A 21,414-nucleotide genomic window follows, 5' to 3' on the forward strand; every position below is an offset into this window, starting at 1 on the left:
ATGTGTCAGCTGGTGCCAGCTCATTAGTTGGTTAATTACTAGATATTTTTCTTTTGTCTCAAATGGGTATATAATATAGTGGGCGTTTGGGCATAAGAATTGTGAAGTTCCAAAAAAAAAAATAAAAAAAAAAATTTCAAGTGAAAATGGTATTTGAAAATTAGAGTTGTGCTTGTACATGAATATAATTTCGGATTGTTTTTGAAGTTTTGTGAGTGCTCTGAGTGAAAATTTTGAAAAATAGCTTTTTGGAGTTTTTCAAATTTTCGAAAAATTCCAAAATACTTCTTCAAGTGAAAATTGAAAATTTTATGACCAAATACTGATTTCGAAAAAAAGTTAAATCTTTTCGAAAAAAAAGTGAAAAATTTCTTATGTCCAAACGGGCTCATAGTCATTACATATAATGAAATACTTTCCCAAATTAAGTTCTTCTTCAATCCCTTCAAGAAGATGGAAGAGATTATTAATTGAAGCTCAACTATAGCTCAAGTAGCATCTTATAACTGTAATTTGATATGGTATTAGAAGTTCTAATTCTTTCTCTTTCTATGTTCGATCTAAACATGCAAGCTTTATTTCAGTTCAAATCACTAAATTTTTGGAAATTCGTGAATTTCACTCAAAATCTGTTATGAACTCTTTTTCAATTTCATAAATCAAATTGTTTTGTCATGCCTATTATGAAAATGAATAATTCACTATTGAATCGAGTAATCAATCTATTGTTGACACGAGTATATATTCACCCCTCTGATAATTTCGGTGTGACGTTATTACAAGTTCCTTGTATAGAGTTGAATACTGATTCTAGAGATGAAGAGGATTGCGAGTATTACTGGCCAAAAATAAATAATATTTTATTAATAGAGAGTGTAAAAGACTCTCAGAATCATCGAATTAGTATGGGAAAGGCGCGATGATATGGTGACCTCAAAGATTTTGATTTTCTTAGCTAATGAAATTGCTGATAGTATTGAGTATGTAAATGATACAGTCGAGATACAGAAGGAACTTGAGGATTGCTATGATAAGACTAATGGTACAAAATTATGTCAAATTCGAAGGAAATCAATGACATGTCACAAGTAAATCTTAACATAACTGGTTATAATACTGGGATGAAGAAGTTATGGGAAGAGTTGAAAACTTTAAGTGCTAAAATCTAGTACAGATGTCAATGGAATATGGAGCCATGAGCATATACACAATATTGAACAAGTTTGGGACCGATATAATTTCTCATAGGGTTGAATGAAGTATACGCTTGTAACGATTTGGCTGGTCGTTTCGAGAGTTTTAGCCTCGTTCCCTCATTTACTGCTTCTTTTGCGCTTTATAGCTATTATATGACTTACCTGGTTAGTCAGTTCGGGTCTGGGGAGATTTCGGGGTGAGTTGAGACACTTAGTCTCATAATGGAAAGCTTAAGTTGAAATGGTTGACCGGATGTTGACTTACGTGTAAACGACTCCGAAATAGAGTTTTGATCGTTCTGTTAGCTCCGTTGGGTGGTTCTAGAGTTAGGAGCGAGTTCGGATTGTGATTTAGAGGTCCGTAGTGGAATTAGGCTTGAAATGACGAAAGTTGAATTTTTGGGAAGTTTGACCGGGAGTGGACTTTTGATATCGGGGTCAGATCCCGATTTCGGAAGTTGGGGTAGGTCCGTGGTGTCATTTGTGACTTGTTTGAAAAATTTGGGGTCAATCGGGCATGATTTGATAGATTTCGGCATCGGGTGTAGAAATTGAAAGTTTCAAAGTTCATTTGGCTTGAATCTATGTGCGATTCGTATTTCTGATGCTGTTTGAGGTGGTTTGAGGGTTTGACTAAGTTCGTATTGTGTTATAGGACTTGTTGGTATGTTTGGTTGAGGTCCCGGAGGTCTCGGGTATTTCGGGTGGTTAACGGATCAAGTATTGAACTTAAAGAATTGCTGAAGATTTGCAGTTGCTGGTGTAGTCGCACTTGCGGAATGGGCACCGCAGATGCGAGCTCGTAGGTGCAAGCTGGGATGCACAGAAGCGAAGCTTGGGTTGGTGGACTGTGGAGCGTAGATGCTTTCCGCAGGTGCGGACTCGCACCTGCACGTAGAGGATCGCAGAAGCGGAATTGGCTTGGGAGCCACTGGTCCGCAGAAGCGGAAGGTTTGTGCAGATGCGCACCCGCAAAAACGGGATATGGACTGCAGAAGCAGTTGGTCGCATTAGGTGATTTCCGCAGAAGCGGATAAGGGACCGCAGAAGCGATGCCACAGAAGCGGAAAGCCTGGGCAGAACATATAAAAACGAGGGTTTCGAGATTTTCACCATCTCTAACATTTTGAGCTCGGACTTAGGCGATTTTTGAGAGGGTTTTTGAAAAGATTCTTGAGGTAAGTTCCTTGTGCTCGTTTTTTATCAATAATCTTGTTTCCCCATTGATTTTCCCACCTAGTTTGTGTATTTTTTAGGTGTAATTTGGGGGTTGAGGCTTGGGATTTGGAGAGTTAATTTTGGGAATTTTGAGTGGCGATTTGGTGTCGTATTTTGATGAATTTGGTATGGTTAGACTCGTGGTTGAATGGGTTTTCGGATTTTATGACTTTTGTTGGATTTCATGATGTGGGTCCGGGGACCAGCTTACAGTCGATTTCGTATTTTTGACTTATAATCTCGTATTTTGTTGTGGAATTGATTCCTTTAGCCCGTGTTGATTGTATCATATTGTTTGTGGTTAGATTCTTGGCATTTGAAGGCCAATTCGCGAGGCAAAGGTGTGTTGGAGTAGAGATTGGCACGGATTGAGGTAAGTAACAATTCCAAATCTGGTTCTGAGGATATGAAACCTCGTATTATGTGTTTTCTGATTGGTTTGGAGGTGACGCACATTCTAGGTGACGGGCGTGTCGGCGTGCACCGTAGGAATTGTGACTTGGTCCATTCCATGGAACTATGAAGTCGAATAACTTGTTGTCAGCTATATGCTCTCCATGTGTTATAGAAATTTGACTGCAAATTATGTTAGAAATCATGTTTAGGCTATGTGTTGGTACTGTTGGGACCCACAGAGGCCACGTTACATGTTGAATTACCTGGTAATTGTTATTCGTACTCAGTCTCAGTTTTACTTGCATATCATATCTTAGTCTCTATTATTCCTTGTTGATACATCATATCATTGTTGTTTGGGCTGATTTTCATGATTTTTGAGAGCTCGAGAGACCGGAGAGGTTGATGACTAAGTGAGGTCGAGGGCCTGATTGTGAAGATGTTTATAGGATCCGGTTGCACGCCGCAACATATTTTATTGATTTATACCATGATTGGCCTGATATAGCGCTTGGGCTGAAGGAGCCCCTCTGAAGTCTATACACACCCTAGTGAGCGCAGGTACCTATTGAGTGCGAGTGCCGAGCAACTGAGAGTAATGAGTGACTGTGAGAAAATGAGTGATTGTGATGTTGGAGTGAATGGGAGGACTGAGTGATTGTTACTCTGAGAGGATTCATTTGATTTCCTTATTGTTGCACTTAGCAACCGTATATCACTGCTTTGAAATTTCTGAGAGATATTATATCCGGTTTTAATTGAACCTGACATGAATAAACTGATTTGACTTAAATTGCCGAATTTGAAAGCATGCCTATTTTCTCCTTGTTAAGACTACTGAAATTGAACTATAACTGTGTAGCTCGTCACTATCTTTAGTTCTTTATTTAGTCTTGTTACTTACTGAGTTAGTTGTACTCACGCTACACCCTGCGCTTCGTGTGCGGATCCAGGTGTTTCCAGATACGGTGAGTGTTGATACTCTACACAGTTGACCTTGGAGACTTCGAGGTAGCTGCCCGGCATTCGCACTCCTTGTTTCTCCTTCCCTATCTTTCCTTTTATTGTATTTCATTTCAGATTATCTTAGACAATATATTCCTGACTTGTGATCTTTAGATGCTCATGTACTCTGTGACACCCCGATTTGGGAGTTTTCCGCATTGTGTTTGGATCTTTCTATCTTGTTTATGAGAAGTTGTTATTTAAACTGCTTTAAAAATCTATTTTTGTTAAAATTATTGGAGTTATTCGTAAATATCGGCTTTCCTAGCACCACGATAGGCGCCATCATGACTGGTTATGATTTGGATCGTGACAAGTTAGTATTAGAGTCTAGGTTACATAGGTCTCACGAGTCATGATCAGGTTTAGTAGAGTCTTGTGGATCAGTACGTAGACGTCTGTACTTATCTTCGAAAGGCTTCCGAACCCTTAGGAAACTTCACATTCTTGTATTTTTATCGTGCGGATTTGTTGATTCCGGTAACTAAACTTCTGTTATTCTATTCTCTCACAGATGGTGAGTACACGTTCTACCGGACAGGATGGACAGCCACCAGTACCACCAGTTAGGGCCGCGAAAGGCCGAGGTCGCGGTAGAAGTCGCGATAGGGGCAGAGGTGCAGCTCGAACAACAGCGAGGGCAGCACCTACAGATTCACCAGTTACCCCAGTTCAGGAGCAGGTTCCAGTTGTGGATGAGCCAGTAGGCCAGCTCAGGCACCAACTGTGCATCGTGATTCCAGGCCTTCAGCAAGTCTTGGCTCAGATTCTGACCGTGTGCACCAGTCTTGCTCAGGCGATCTCTGTTCCGACCGCAGCAGCCACTTCTCAAGTCAGAGGAGGTACTTAGACTCCCGTCGCCTGTATACCAGAGCAGGTGATACTGGGACTCCAGACACCAGGGGCATTACCAGCCCAGCCGGTTGCAGCTGTTCAGGCCCATGTGGTCCCTGTGATGACTTATGATGAGCAGAGGAGATTAGAGAGGTTTGAGAGGCTCCACCCTCCATCATTCAGTGGGGTAGAATCGGAGGATGCCCAGGGTTTCTTGGACAAGTGTCAGAGGATTCTTCGTACGCAGGTGTTCTGGAGATCACCGGGGTCTCGTTCTTTACTTTTCAGTTCACTGGGGCTGCCTTCAGATGGTTGGAGGCTTATGAGAGGTATAGGTCGGTCGGTGCAGCACTACTAACATAGCAGGAGTTCTCCGTTCTCTTCTTGGAGAAGTTCGTGCCGCAGTCTCGCAGAGAGGAGCTGCACAGATAGTTTGAGCAGCTTCTTCAGGATGGTATGTTTGTGATGCAGTACGAGATGAGGATTTTTGAGTTGGCCCGTCATGCAATTTTGTTGGTTCCCACTGATAGGGAGAGGATCAAAAGGTTCATTGATGGCCTCACATATCAGATGCGGTTGCTTATGACTCGGGAGAGGGTTTCTGGTGCTACTTTTGATGAGGTGGTCGACATTGCTCGATAGACACAGATGGTCCGTAGTCAGGAGCGGGGTGAGAGGGAGGCCAAGAGCCTCGTGGATCGGGAGGTTTCAGTGGTGTTCCTTCTGGGGGTAAGTTCTACCACGGCCAGGGTCGTCCTTATAAGCATGCTCAAACGGCTCGTCCGGTTCACCGTGGTGCATCATCCAGCTATAGTTCATACAGTGCTCATCAGGGTCAGTCATCTCTTAGTGCCCTTCCAGCTCAAAGTTCGTCCCGTGCTCCATCGGTTCAGGGATCATCTACGCCAGGTCCTTCTACCAGTTATCCCGGTGCTCGGGCTCCCTTCAGTCCCCACCACTAGCGCCGGGGAGTTGCTTCGAGTGCGAAGAGTTTGGGCATGAGTGGAGGTAGTGTCCTCGTCGTTCGGGAGGTCCAGTGCAGCAGAAGAGTCAGGCTACGACTTCTACACAAGTTACTACACCACCCGCTCAGCCAGCTTGGGGTGGGGCACAGTCAGCTAGAGGTCGCCTTAGAAGGGAAGGCCGATTAGGTGGCGGTCAGGCTTGGTTCTATGGTATTCCTGCCAGACCAGATGTTGTTGCTTCAGATGCAATGATCACAGGTATTGTCTCAGTTTGCCACAGGGATGCCTCTGTATTATTTTCCCCTGGTTCCACTTATTCTTATGTATCATCGTATTTTGCTCATTATTTGGATATGCCCCGTGAGTCCCTAGTTTCATCTGTTCACGTATCTACACCAGTGGGTGATACTATTATTGTAGACCGTGTATATCGGTCATGTGTAGTGATCATTGGGGGTTTGGAGACTAGAGTTGACCTTTTGTTGCTTAACATGGTTGATTTCGACGTGATCTTATGTATGGATTTGTTGTCTCCATGTCATGGTGTTCTGGATTGTCACGCTAAGATTGTGACGTTGGTGATACTGGGATTGCCACAGATTGAGTGGCGAGGTTCTCTAGACTATGTTCCCAGTAGAGTGATTTCATACATGAAGCCCCAGCGGATGGTTGGGAACGGTTGTTTATCTTATTTGACCTTTGTGAGGGATGTTGGTGCTGATACCCCTACTATTGATTCCGTTCCAATGGCCCGAGATTTCCTGGATGTGTTTCCTGCAGACTTGTCGGGCATGCCTCCCAACAAGGATATTGACTTTGGTATTGACCTGGTGCCGGGCACTCAGCCCATTTCTATTCCTCCGTACCGTATGGCACCGGCTGAGTTGAAGGAATTATAAGAGAAGCTTCAAGAACTTCTTGATAAGGGGTTTATTAGGCCTAGTGTGTCACCTTGGGATGCACTGGTTCTGTTTGTGAATAAGAAGGATGGTACTATGAGAATGTGCATTGACTATAGGTAGTTGAACAAAGTCACAATCAAGAACAAGTATCCTTTGCCACGCATTGATGATCTATTTGACCAGCTTCATGGAGCGAGAATGTTCTCCAAGATTGATTTGAGGTCTAGGCATCACCAGTTGAAGATTCGGGACTCTGATATTCTAAAGACAACATTCAGGACCCGTTATGGTCATTATAAGTTCCTTGTAATGTCTTTTGGGCTGACCAACGCCCCAGCAACGTTCATGCATCTGATGAACAGTGTGTTTCAGGATTATCTCGACTCGTTTGTTATAGTGTTCATTGATGATATCCTAGTGTACTCTCGTAGCCAGGAGGAGCATGCCCAACATTTAAGGATTGTGTTGCAGCGGTTGAGGGAGGAGAAACTTTATGCCAAGTTCTCCAAGTGTGAGTTTTGGCTCAGTTCAGTGGCGTTCTTGAGGCACGTGGTGTCCAGTGAGGGGATTTTGGTGGATCCGAAGAAGATAGAGGTGGTTCAGAGTTGGCCCAGGCCTCAGCTACGGAGATTCAGAGCTTTCTTGGGTTGGCTAGTTATTATCATCGCTTAATGCAGGGTTTCTCATCTATTGCATCGCCCTTGACCAAATTGACCCAAAAGGGTGCTCCTTTTAGGTGGTCGGATGAGTGTGAGGATAGCTTTCAAAAGCTCAAGACTGCCTTGACCACAGCTCCAGTTCTAGTTCTACCTTCAGCTTTTGATTCTTATACAGTGTATTGTGATGCTTCTCGGATCAGTATTAGGTGTGTCTTGATGCAGGATGGTAGAATAATGCTTATGCTTCGCACCAGTTGAAGCCCCATGAGAAGAACTACCCTGTTCATGATTTGGAGTTGGCTGCCATTGTTCATGCATTGAAGATTTTGAGGCATTATCTCTACGTATGTCTTGTGAGGTGTTTACGAATCATCGGAGCCTCCAACACTTGTTCAAACAGAAGGATCTATATTTGAGGCAGCGAAGATGGTTGGAGCTGCTAAAGGACTGTGATATTAATATTCTGTATCATCCGGGGAAGGCCAACACTTGCATTCATATCTATTGGTGAGAGACCTCTTGCAGTTTATGTTCAGGCCTTGGCCAACCAGTTCGTGAGATTAGATGTTTTGGAGCTTAGTCGGGTTCTAGCCTATGTGATTTCTCGGTCTTCCTTGTTTGATCACATCAGAGAGCACCAGTATGATGACCCTCGTTTGCTTGTCCTCAAAGACAAGGTTCATCACGGTAATGCCAGAGATGTTACTATTGGAGAGGATGGAGTGTTGAGGATGCAGGGCGAATATGTGTGCCCAATGTAGATGGGTTACGTGAGTTTATTCTTGAGGAGGCCCACAGCTCGCGGTATTTCATTCATCCAAGTGCCGCGAAGATGTACCAGGACCTGAGGCAACATTATTGGTGGAGGAGAATGAAAAAGGATATAGTGGGGTTTGTAGCTCGGTGCCTTAACTGTCATCAGGTAAAATATGAGCATCAGAGACCGGGTGGATTGCTTCAGAGGATAGAGATTCCAGATTGGAAATGGGAGCGGATCACCATGGATTTCGTAGTTGGGCTCCCACGGACTTCGAGGAAGTTCGATGCTATTTGGGTGATTGTGGATCGGCTGACCAAGTCCGCGCACTTCATTCCAGGTGGTACTACTTATTCTTCGGAGCAGTTTGCTGAGATTTACATCCGAGAGATTATTCGCCTTCACGGTGTGCCAGTGTCCATCATTGTAGATCGGGGCGTGCAGTTTACATTGCAATTTTGGAGAGCCATGCAGCGAGAGTTGGGCACCCAAGTTGAGTTGAGTATAGCATTTCACCCTCAAATGGACGGACAGTCCGAGGGCACTATTCAGATATTGGAAGACATGTTACACGTTTGTGTCATTGATTTTGGAGGTTCATGGGATCAAATTCTGCCGCTCGCGGAGTTCGCCTACAACAAGAGTTACCAATTCGAGCATTCAAATGGATCCATATGAGGCTTTGTATGAGAGATGGTGTAGATCTCCGGTGTGTTGGTTTGAGCCGGGTAAGGCTAGGCTATTGGGTACTGACTTGGTTCAGGATGCATTGGACAATGTTAAATTCATTCAGGAGCGGCTTCCCACGACACAATCTAAATAGAAGAGCTATGCCGATAGGAAGGTCAGCCAGTTGAGGAGGCTACTTGGAAGACCGAGGGGGAGATGCGGAGCAGATATCCACACCTATTTGAGGCTCCAGGTATGTCTCTAGACCCGTTCAAGGACGAACGTTTGTTTAAGAGAGGGAGGATGTAATGACCCGATCGGTCATTTCGAGAGTTTTAGCCCCGTTCCACCCATTTACTGCTCTTTTTGTGCTTTATAGCTGTTATATGACTTACCGGGTTAGTCAGTTCGGGTCTGGAGAGATTTCGGTATGAGTTGAGACACTTATTCTCATAATGGAAAGCTTAAATGGTTGATCGGATGTTGACATATGTGTAAACGACTCAGGAATGATGGTTCTGTTAGTTCCGTTGGGTGATTTTGGACTTAGGAGCGAGTTTGGATTGTGATTTTGAGGTCCGTAGTGGAATTAGGCTTGAAATGGCGAAAGTTGAATTTTTGAAAGTTTGACCAGGAGTGGACTTTTGATATCAGGGTCGGATTTTGATTCTGGAAGTTGGGGTAGGTTCGTGGTGTTATTTGTGACTTGTGTGCAAAATTTGGGTTAACCAGGCATGATTTGAAAGGTTTCGGCGTCGGTTATAGAAATTGGAAGTTTCAAAGTTCATTAGGCTTGAATCTATGTGCGATTCGTGTTTCTGATGTTGTTTGAGGTGATTTGAGGGTTTGACTAAGTTCGTATTGTGTTATAGGACTTGTTGGTATGTGTGGTTGAGATCCCGGAGGCCTCGAGTGGATTTCGGGTGGTTAACGGATCAAGTATTAAACTTAAAGAATTGCTGAAGATTTTGCAGCTGCTGGTGTAATCGCACATGCGGAGTGGGCACCGCAGATGCGAGCTCGCAGGTACGAGCTGGGATGCGCAGAAGCGAAGATTAGGCTGGGGGACTGTGGAGCGCAGAGGCGGGAAGAATTCCGCATGTGTAGACTCGCACCTGCGTGTAGAGGATCGTAGAAGCGGAATTGTCTTGGGAGCCACTAGTCCGCAGAAGCGGGATTTGGACCGCAGAAGCGGTTGGTTACATTAGGTGATTTTCGCAGAAGCGGATGAGGGACCGCAGAAGCGATGCTGCAGAAACGGAAAGCCTGGGCAGAACATATAAAAACGATTTTCACCATTTTTAACATTCTGAGCTCGGGCTTAGGCGATTTTTGAGAGGGTTTTTGAAGAGATTCTTGAGGTAAGTTCCTTGTGCTCGTTTTTTATCAATAATCTTGTTTCCCATTGATTTTCCCACCTAGTTTATGTGTTTTTGAGGTGTAATTTGGGGGTTTGAGGCTAGGGATTTGGAGAGTTGATTTTGTAGATTTAAGTTCCTTACACTTTGTGTGTAGATCCAGGTATTTCCGGACACGGTGGGTGTTGATACTCTGCACAGTTGACCTTGGAGACTTCGAGGTAGCTGTCCGGCATTCGCACTCCTTGTTTCTCCTTCTCTATCTTTCCTTTTATTGTATTTAATTTTGGACTATCTTTGACAGTGTATTCCAGACTTGTGATCTTCAGATGCTCATGTACTCTGTGACACCCCAATTTGGGAGTTTTTCGCGTTGTGTTTGGATCTTTCTATCTTGTTTATGAGAAGTTGCTATTTAAACTGCATTAAAAATCCATTTTTGTTAAAAGTGTTGGAGTTATTCATAAAAGTTGGCTTGCCTAGTACCACGATAGGCGCCATCACGACAGGTTAAGATTTGGGTCGTGACAACGCTGTACTTCGAGAAAGTTTTCTCATGATGAATCCAATATGCTCAATAATACTAGCTTTTTTAATGATAATTCAAGAAGATCAATAAAGAAATTAGGCCAAGTAACCAATTTGGTTATTGAATCTACATTACTAAATGTGAATACAGCAAGTCCAAACTATTTCAGAACATATTATGCCCCAAACAATAAGTATAACTACACTAACAGATCTAGACCTTTCTATGACTATTACATAAGTGTTGGTTCCCAAAGTACATACAAAATATACAAGGCCCATAATAAAGTAACTCGAAAGCCGAATATCGAACGCACAAACACTTCGTTTAATCACTACCTAAGCTGGCAAAAATTTATTATCGGTTCAAGGTTATCAAAGAGTGGCGGTTGTGACTAGACTATTATAGCAAAAAATAAACAAATAATTAACTAACAAGAATGTAAGTATTTATGATTATGACTTAACCAATTGAGATGAAGATTCTAGGGTTGTGGTCAATTTATCAATCCTAATTACACCCTATTAATCCAAATTATCTATGGTTACTAGTTAACTGGACCATTTAACGAATAGTATGCTCCTGCAGTAATATTTGCCTATTCATAATATATCAATTATATATCCCTATGGTATTGAATCTATTATGCACGGATATAGTACGACATTCAACCTAGCCAGACTTCTAGATATTTCTCTATCTTAACCGCGGAATCTTTTTTCGATACGTGATTTCCAAAACAAGCCCTATTTAATTGTAGTCTAATCTAAAATGATAGCATAAATAACAGATAAATTGGTAGCTATAGAATTTACAAATTAAATAATAATTCATATTAACAAAATAGTAATCAACAAGTGTCAATAATTATGGCAACCACAAATGAGAATAAAAGTATTTAGTTACTCATAACGCGGTTTTCAAAATAATAGCTAAAATTCATAAACGAACAATGAAAGAAATGGCTGAACTCGTTGCCCTTATCTTGTGCTCTTTGTATGTCTACCTCAAAAGATGTGACCCTCCGTCCCAAGATGTTTCATGGATATTTATATGACATAGGTCATCTAGGAGGTTGTCTAATGCAATCCAATTCTGTTTGGAAATCACTGAGAGCGCGTCTAGGTCTTGCGCGATGCGAGCCCTTTGAACGAGCTGTAAATTTCTTTTTCTTTTTCTTTTTCTTTTTTGTCTTCTTTTCTCGCGCAGGCTCGCACAATGGACCTCATGTTACTGTTTTGAGTGAGCGCTGACTCCTCTGATTCATTTACTTCTCCATTGACACACATCCTTCGGGTGAGCTGCCTTCAACTCTTTTCATGTGTCTTCACTTTCCATTTCGCACGATTTCATCCTCTTTTGATCCACTTTTCCAAACTCATACCTACACTTAAGAAACATACAAGGAGTATAAATCACACAAATACTCATAAAATCTTCATCAAATCACACAATATATAGGATGCAAATATATCTAAAATATGTACTTTTTTTCAATTATCACCGCTCCACAGTTAAACTCTTTCTCGTCCTCGAACAACTTTAAAATTAATACACAATGTCAAGAAATAATTTCAAAATTCAATCAAGTATCACACTAATGGCATTAGCTTATATCAACGTTTAAAACCCAACATATGCACTATTGACACTTTTTCTCATGTTTTATTCATGCATTGATTATTTAAAACATTCGAGTAACTTCTTCTAACATACTAGCCTAAAAGATTTACTCCACATTTCATTCTACAAATTGACTAAAAAAGGTCTCACTAAGGGTCAACGTGAATTGTAAAATTATTTATTTTCAGATATACAAAAATTTCTCACTTTTAGCTAGGGCGAACTAATAAAGAAATAGTATCAGATCCATTAAAGTTTATTTGATTCACACAGTGTGGAGGCAAAAACTAAATATCAGAGACGTCTTCATGGAGGTTGCTTAGGCTTCAAAGCTTGAATTCATCACCGACTTGGGCTTGAACAAAGTTCCGTCTAGTTTTCTCTAATTTTAATGGGAAATTTACCTAGTTATACAATAATAGAAACTTATTTACCATTTTTCTATAGGTTTCTTAAAAATTATATTCTCTATCTATATTTACTACTTATATAAAAAACCTTAATAAAGAGAGTATCCCTTAAAATTAGGATGTAACTGAAATAGCCCTTTTCCCCATCCCACGTTACTACCCCCCCCCACCCACCCCAACCCTCGTATATATACAAAGCCCCTAAATCACGTTGCATCCCATTTTCATAAAGATTTCAAAAAATTCTTAAGCTTCATACAAATCAACCCAAATCTCTCCCTCTTCACACAATTTCATGAACATTATTTCCAAAATTGTAGCAACAAAGTATTCTCCATTGACAACCATTAAAAAATTTTGAATTCAATATTTGAATTTTACGGATTTGTGATTTGTTTAGATTGTGTGTTCTTGCAAACGATTGAGAATATACCTTGGAGTTTATATCTCAATTTTGAGGGAGATTGGTTAAGTTTAGATTTATTTTTAGGTAATATTTCAGATTGAAACTCGAAAAAAGAAGAAGTTTCAGAACTATATCATGATTGTATGATAATTGTATCACAATTGTATCAATATTAGGGTTTTATGAATTTTGTGAATTGTTTTGAATTGGGTGTTCTTGCAAACAATTGAGAATATACTTTTGAATTTATATATCAATTTTGAGGAAGATTGGTTAACTTTAGAGTTGGTTTTAGGTAAAACTATATCGAAACTCGAAGAAGAAAAGTAGTTTTCGAATTGTATTACGATTGTATGATAATTGTATCGTAATTGTACCGGATTTATTTCATAATTATATCACAATTGTATCAAAGTTGTATATGATACATCAATACCTAAAACAACACCTGATACAATGCCAATACAACTATAATATAATATTGTATCAGACTTTAAGTTTAGAGTTGTGATTGAAACTTGAAGAAGATGAAGATCAGAATTATATCACAATTTTTAAGAATTGTACCATGATTGTATCATAATTGTTGCAAAAATTGTATGATAATTGTATATTAGTTGTATATGGCTATGAGCAATTGTAAGTTTGTGTCCTATTTCACATTTGGATTTGTACGGGCAATTATCCTATTAATAATAATTTTGCTAGAGTTTAAGGATTTTTGAATTGTCCAAGATACTTGGTTAGCAAATGAATATTTTTTATATCGTGATATTTTCGTGTGTATAGATTTTTAACTGCACAAAAAAAATTTTTTGTTGCTATTCTGGAAAGCAGTCCCGTGTTATTGGAATTGTTAGATTAGGGATCACTTTCTTAATATTTTAAGAATAATAGGAACATAAAATTTTCCTTTACGACGTTATATCCAGTATTGGATGGTTCCAACCAAAATCATTCGACAATGAAGAAAAATTGCCAGCTTTTTGTTGAAGACGTACAACTATCAAAGAGAGAGAAAAAGAGATCTACTAAAGAAATTAGGATGCAAGGAATGAGGAGAAGAGAGAAAAAAGGAAAGGATATAATTAAATCTTTTAATTATATTAATGGGGTGAGAGTCTTTTAAGGAAGGAATATATATAATTTGTAAATAAAATTTAGATACTTTTTGAAAACTACAAAACCTAGAGAAAGTAGGTAAATTAGTTCCTATTATAGTATATATAGAAAAAATTCCCAATATTAATTGTTTTACTTACCCAAAAAAATCTTCAAGTTAAAACTGATGGGTCCATCCCATGGTCCATGCTTTGAGGAAGATGTTTTTCTTCCTTTGACAAAGACTACAAAGACTACTAATGTAGGCAGCTTTTATAGATTTGGCAGCCGACGTTTTGATTGTTCACATTGAAAAGTTTGAAGTTTCCATCTTTCATTTGGCGTCAATAATGACATCTACAGGAGTATTGAATCTCTATAAATCTGTATTTCTCTGGTCACTGATAAAATTTTGCTCCATCTATAAACCAGCCTCAACAGTATATGCAGGAATTACTTGAAACTGCAGGATTGGGAGGGAACAGAGAGACTACTCAGTAAAATACAAGTCATTAAACAACTCCCAGAGAAATAAAGATTTATCACACAACATACAAGGCAAATGAAAATTGTTATCGCTGGGTAGATTTACCTGTCATAATATACATGCCTCCCATACCTTTTATTACACACCTATATAACATTAACATCATTTGAAAGACTACTCTATGGCTCCACAATAATCTTTCCTGTTGCATGTCCATCAATGCTCCTGCTCCAAGCATCTTCAGCCTTGCTCAGGGGATGTTTGGAGTCGATCACTGTTTTAAGTTTCCCTTCCTTCACAAGCCTAACAACCAAGTCCAGGTCCTCCTTCTTGGGAATTAAAAGCAATGGCACCAACTGCTTCTTTGAGAAGGTTAGTTTCTTTACCGCATAGGTCCACATCGCACTAGGTCCAGGGGTAAGGTCAATGACCTTCCCTTTCGCACTTAAATTAGGCTCAAAGGTAGACCAAGGAATGCCTGTAGTACAGTGAATTACTGCATCATATTTTTGGCCTGATGGACTCTTAAGAGCTGCTCCCTCTGGGGTCTTGTAATCAAGAACCTCATCTGCTCCTAAGCTCTTCACAAAATCAAAGTTACGGGCTCCACAGGTAGCAGTAACATGGGCGTTACCAAGTTTCGCCAATTGCACAGCATAGTGACCGACACCACCGGAGGCAGCTGTAACTAAAATGTTCTTCCGGGGTCCAGTTCCATCGAGCTTGACCTCAGCAGGATTTACAAGGGCCTGAAGAGCTGTAACACCTGCAACAGGAAGACCAGCACCTTCAGCAGCTGATACTTCGGCTGGTCTCGGAACAGTCAAACTCTCCTTAGCCACCGCATATTCAGCCAATCCACCTCCATTCTGCATCAAAGCTCATGAAGATCCAACAAGCATAAAGGGTAGAACACCATATTATGGTTCAAAGTGAAATGGTTAAGCAAAAGAAGGAGAAATACTACAAGATAGGACAAGAGCAGATTGCTCTCGTCATGTGAGTCCACTTCCAAACAAGAGATCAGGAATTTGAGTAACTTGGAGGACTACTGTTGGCCCATGGAAAAAGAATCGGACTTACCAGGGTATTAAGCATAGCCACAACCTTGTCACCGACCTTGAAATCTTTTACACTAGATCCTACCTCTACTACCTCTCCTCCCACGTCGGTAGCTGTTATGATCAAAATTTGTTTAGAGCACCAAAAATCACAAGTATAAAATGTGCATATTGCAATGCATCAATGCAAGTACTCCCTATAATTAGATAAAAGTGAATTGGATTTGGGTGTAATTGAGTGTATTACACAGTTTGGTCTGTTTGTTTGGCCAAGTAATCACTTGGTTAGTCGGGAATCACTTGGTCGGTTAGATTTCAATATTTGATCAAATTGTTGCTATTCCAATAATAAATTCATTGGTATATTATTCTGAAATCTAATATACCTGATGTCCGTATCATTTCAACTCATTAATAATCTATCAAAATAAGAAAGCTCTTTTGTTCTTACAAATTAGCCTAAACCTATCGTAATACCTTATGATATTATTTACCAATTTATAATTATTTAATATTTTCAGAGACATATTTATTTTAAATACCTCATAATAAATTAAAATTAATATTGATATTTCTTATTTACATATATGTTTGTCACACGGTAAAACTAATATACAAATTAATCTGGAAAAAAGTTTACCATATAATGACAGTTGTCCAACCAAACATGACAGTGGGAATATCACTGTAATTACTTTTTGCCAAACAAGCAGTTTATTATAATTACTATACTGTGTAAATACCATGTAATTACTACCTAGTAATTACACATCTAGGTAATTTCACATGGCTTTCCAAACCGACCCTTAAAGATAATGGCCATGATGTCTTGAAGTTCAAGAGTTAACTTCCTGTTCAAGTACATTACCAGTAACAATAGTTGATGTTATTGAGCAAAGCTGATCTTTCTGGCAGCTTCACACGTTAGTTCCTTTTATTTTCGGAATCCAACCAGTTCAGATCAACTTACTCATTAAATGCTACACAAGCAAAAAAAAATCCAATTCTAACAACTTTATAACCTTAAATCCTTTGCCAATCAAATTCTTCACCTTTTCACGCCGTCATTCTTAATCTCTCAGATACTTAATACTGATTTTGTCTCCTACTCTGGTTTAAAAATTCATATTGTATAGCAGTATAGCTTCTATGTAAACCTTTCTACCACATTTCCTGCAATTCATGTTATCCCTATTGCTGTGAAATTTTTTGACAGGGTCTTCACTTTGTCCATACAGCTTCAAGATAAGTTGTTGACTAAAATATATTGCATGTGGATTTATATGTAAATAGTCCAAGAAGATTATTAGTATCCTGATTTTGAGTGTTTTGGGACCTCTACTCTAGGCAAATGCATACATGCCAGGAATGAGCTTTAAGATATATCATCTGCAGTGAAAGAATTGAATATCAATAAGCTTCTAAGCGAACTCTATCAGTTCCCTGAGTTAATCGCGATTTTTTTTTTTGTGTGTGCGCGAGCCTTGTATAAACCTAACAGCCAAGTACCAAGGCATTTTTGTTTTGTTGGCCAGACAAAACGGGCAATGAAAGAGTTGCTCAACGTAGGAACACCCATAAGAAATTCTCTATTAAATCAGCCCAGGGTTCTAGAAAAGGGAACAAGAAGACAAACTATTTTAAATTGTCAAAGGAGATGATTTTTGATAGGTAATACATAGTGTTTGAGAAAGCCTAGCCAAAGACTCTCATACTAAAGCTGATGCGAAAAACATTCAAGAACATGAAACACAAGGCAACCACTACCAAAATCAAAAATCACTAAAAACAGTGTGCAAGGAAATTCTGACAAAATTTCTGGATGTATTGATGATTGAACTTACTAGGAATAAAAGGAAACTTGGGAGGCAGAAGAGGACGAAGCACGCCCTTCTGAATTTTCCAGTCAACAGGATTTAAGCTTGTAGCCTCCAGTTTTAGCAAGACCTCATCCTTCTTCGGTGTAGGCACAGGAACTTCGACATGCTGAAAGAAGTAAAGACGTGCATACAATGGGAAAGGTTCTAATATTAGATGAAATCTTACCAGGAGTATATGAGCAGTCTCATTCGCAAAAGTGCTTAAAACAAATTACAGACAAAGGGAATAAGACAAAATAATATACGGGAAATAACAGCAATTCATTAAACAAGAACTGTATCTCCATAAAGACGCAAAATCCAAATGGTGACAAAAGAAAACTTTACTTAATAAACATCAAATGAAATTTTATATGTATACTACACTCAATTTTTCTACTCAAATGACCAATTCGGGGATATTAGTTACTAAAATACGGGTAATCACCTAGAAAAGGTCTTTCATGCTTCATGGTTGGTGAAGTTGATCTTTTCTTCCTTCATTTTCTTTTTCCTCAAAGTAACGCTCAATTTAGGAAGTTATTTCCAAAGATAGTACTTGTCTAGAAATAATAACACAATCAAAGCTAGAAGATATGCTACTTAAGAAAAAGCCATCTTAGACTTTTCAAAATTAACTTTTATTTATTAAAATATTTTAACAATCCTCCAAATCCCTTTGCCTTGAACCATGTATCCTACACTCCAATATCTTCCTATCATCCCATAGCCACAAATAGTGGGTATCTTTAGTACTCAATGGTTGTAGCTAAGAAATCTACTATTACAGAGTCTACTATATTTCAGAGTTATGATAATTTGGGCTTAGATATAAAATTAAGCAGGGGAAAGAGGATCTTTTGTTTCTTTGCAGGTTGATATGCTGGTTGGGAGGAACAGATAAAGGAAGGGAAACTAAGTGGGGAATAGTGAGAGAAGATTTTTAAAATGAGCCCATTTTTGAAGCTGCATGTTGTCTAGATTGAGATTTTTGTAAGGAAATGATTTTTGAATAGTGTTATCTTGGAAAAATAGACTGAGTTAGTTAACCTTGTTTTTAGTTGGCATTGGCCCGGTTAATTTGCAAGTTGCATTACCTAATCCTTATTTCCATACTAATTGACCCCATATATTATCACACCGACATTACCCAAATTTCAGTATATTCTCGTTGGTATTGTGGTTTGATAGTTTGACTTGCATTGACTGATAAAATTACACTTTGATTAAATATTTTACGTAGTTTCATGCTTAAACATCAATTTCCCCGGAAAGCATGCACGACCCTGTATGTATGCAGAGCTACGTAGCAGAAGGCATTTTTCAAGCTCTCCTTACAAATACAAGGAGAGAATGAATCTTTTTTCATTTCTCCTTTTTGTCGAAAGCAAATGTAAAATTGTTTTGTCAAAAATAGCACCCAAGCTGAACGCTACCCACTGTTGGAAAATCATGTAACTAATACTCCCTCCGGTCCACAATAAGTGACCAATTTGCTTGGCACACCCATTAAGGAAATACTAAATTCTAGACAAGAGTAGGTAGTATGACTAAACTACCCTTAATTAAATGTTGCAGCATAGTTAATGTGAGGAGTAAAAGACTTTTTAGGGATACGTACATGAGGATAATTTTGGAAAAACAAATTGAATTGTTTTTTGGTTATATAAATGAACACTTATTTTGGACCAAAATAAAAAAGCAAATTGGTCACTTATTATGGACCGAAGGGAGTAATTACCAAGTACATTCGCACGCGTGTATGTGTGTGTTGCACGGAGACATATCAAAAGGCATTTTGAGGCTATTAAGAGATAGCTCCTTTTTAGAATATAATAAAAGGTATCTGAGGCCTATCAAATCTTAATATCCCGGAAAGGCCAAGGCCACGAGGAAAATCCAAGCCCAACTCTACTGCTGTCCAACTACTGCCTTAACAACAGCTGAATTCTGAGGTTACCATTTCAGCACACGACTGAACTGTTGGATTAAACAGTTTTACTAGGAGAAAGACATGAGAGCAAACAAATTTAAGGGAATAGTAGGATATCAAGCTGCTTGGAATGAATCAGCCCTTTTAAGATTAATTAATAACTCTATAACATCATCTAAGAAATACAAGTAACTTTTGTTTATAGGAATTTATTCCATCTTAACCAAACCACCATTTACCATAATCCTACTTCTTTGTCATTACTTTTTTATCTGCTTAAGGATTATGGTATTCTGGAAATTCAAGAGCTTAGAAGACTCATCGCTTTCCCCTTAACTCTTGCACCTTCGCATTATGAAGTTCCACTGCATACACAACTGAAGCAGAAAATAAGCTGGATTATTCAACTCTTAAAATTTCCTCACCTAAAGTTTTATTATCTACTCAACCATGAAAATTCGAATACATGTGAGGATGGTTATCAAAATACATAGGACAAGAAGTAGGAAGCCTTCTAAAGTTTAATAGCATCAAAATAAAGCCCTTCTGTATGCTTCTGTTACTAGAGTATTTTAAATCCCTTTTTGTAAAAGCTACGAAGCAAAAACTTAATTTCCAGACCAGTAAACGGGAAATAATGATAAAGTATTATACTCAATTCTTAACTAATGGCAGATATCATCTTCTCACATCTAATTCTACGCCTTTTTGTGATACCCAATCCCCAACCAGAAAAGTTTCCTATAGAGTAGGTAATTATCATTTCAAAAATAATTTTTTCTCTTTAAACTTCAAATAAATTCAAGCATCCTGCCAATTTTAAATTTTGAGTCTTAAGAATACAATCGAAGAATTCTAAATTTCTAATGACGTAAGTTTAACAGTCCAAGGGCCAATTAAATAGGTTTAGACGACGGTCGTCATCAAGAGCCCTCTTCAAACAACTATTTCTGCAATTTTCTAATGAGAAATGAGCCTATTAAAATACCTAACTGTAACCATGTTGAAGACTCTGTCTTCAGTAACGTCCCAAAGAATCAATAGAATATGTAAACACTCAAAAATAGTAACTGATATGTCAAATGAATGCAAAAAAGGAAAGCGAAGAGCGGAAGTGAGAATACCTTCAAGCCAGCGGCACCGCCGCCATAAGAGTTGTATTGGAGAGCATGCATCACCTTCCCAGCCATATCAAAATCACGCCTTTGGCAAAACCTTTCTCTGAATTCGGGGAAGGAGCGAAACCAGCGAGGCGATGTAGTACTTCCATTTTATTCTTTAATTAATGGATATATATCGCCGCTAGCCTAATATCTTTTTGGGGACACGTGGATCGTACAGGACTTCTTCTCGAACTAAGAAAACTAGGTGGCATTTATTTCGAAAAATGATGAAATCTTTTTTTCTGGAAAATGGAAATAATCTCGGTAAAGTTATTAGAGCGAACCGATCCTAAAGACTAAAGACAATGAATGATTAAAAATAGTAGTACGTCACATCAACGAACAGATTTGAGAATGTTCCATTGTTCCTATTCTTGGATGGGATTATCCCATCAAAATCACTTTTATTTTAGGATGAATACACACGGAGACACTTAAAGTTTGCACGATTTTTCATTTAAATACCTGAACTTAAGGGTATTTCTATTGAGCATTTATACTATTCGAAACTTAGAGCCTGTTTGGCTTAGCTGATTTAGAGTAGCTGATAAGCATTAGATGCTGAAAAACATTTTTAAGTGCTTAAGCTGATTTAAAAAATAAGCAGTTACGTGTTTGGATAAAAGTGTTGAAATTATAATGAGGAGCTGAAGAACTGGGTATACCAAGAGTTTTGTTTTAAAAAGAAGTATTTTATGGATAGAATAGTAAATATTTTGGTCAAACCTAAAGTGCTTATAAGCTGAAATTTGATAAGTTAGGGGAGACCAACTTATGGCTTTTGGCTTATTTTTGGCTTATAAGCACTTTTAATTTTACCAAACGCGTAGATAAGCCAAAAAGTGCTTATAAGCCCGTTTGACCAGCTTATAAGCTTAGCCAA

At 38.9% G+C, this 21,414-nt stretch overlaps 1 protein-coding gene across 1 annotated transcript; it reads right to left on the reverse strand.

The window, feature by feature from the left end:
* Positions 1–14,519: 14,519 nt before the first annotated feature.
* LOC109205252 (putative quinone-oxidoreductase homolog, chloroplastic) lies at positions 14,520–20,643 on the reverse strand. The gene is made up of 4 exons (XM_019367934.1): positions 20,493–20,643; positions 17,421–17,562; positions 15,599–15,690; positions 14,520–15,384 (listed from the first exon to the last, which is right to left on the reverse strand). The coding sequence occupies exons 1-4, from the start codon at positions 20,556–20,558 to the stop codon at positions 14,695–14,697; spliced, it is 990 nt and encodes a 329-aa protein (XP_019223479.1). The 5' UTR covers positions 20,559–20,643; the 3' UTR covers positions 14,520–14,694.
* Positions 20,644–21,414: the final 771 nt, after the last annotated feature.

Source organism: Nicotiana attenuata, unplaced genomic scaffold (genome assembly GCF_001879085.1).
Source record: "Nicotiana attenuata strain UT unplaced genomic scaffold, NIATTr2, whole genome shotgun sequence".
Lineage (NCBI taxonomy): Eukaryota > Viridiplantae > Streptophyta > Magnoliopsida > Solanales > Solanaceae > Nicotiana > Nicotiana attenuata.

Bases quoted from the DNA above. Each gene is read 5' to 3' on its own strand.
- LOC109205252 (XM_019367934.1), bottom strand. From the start codon at position 20,558: ATGGCTGGGAAGGTGATGCATGCTCTCCAATACAACTCTTATGGCGGC. The intron at 15,691-17,420 runs GTAAGTTCAATC...TGATCATAACAG, and splicing joins CAAGTTTCCTTTTATTCCTA to CTACCGACGTGGGAGGAGAG. The intron at 15,385-15,598 runs GTAAGTCCGATT...GCTTTGATGCAG, and splicing joins TGGCTATGCTTAATACCCTG to AATGGAGGTGGATTGGCTGA.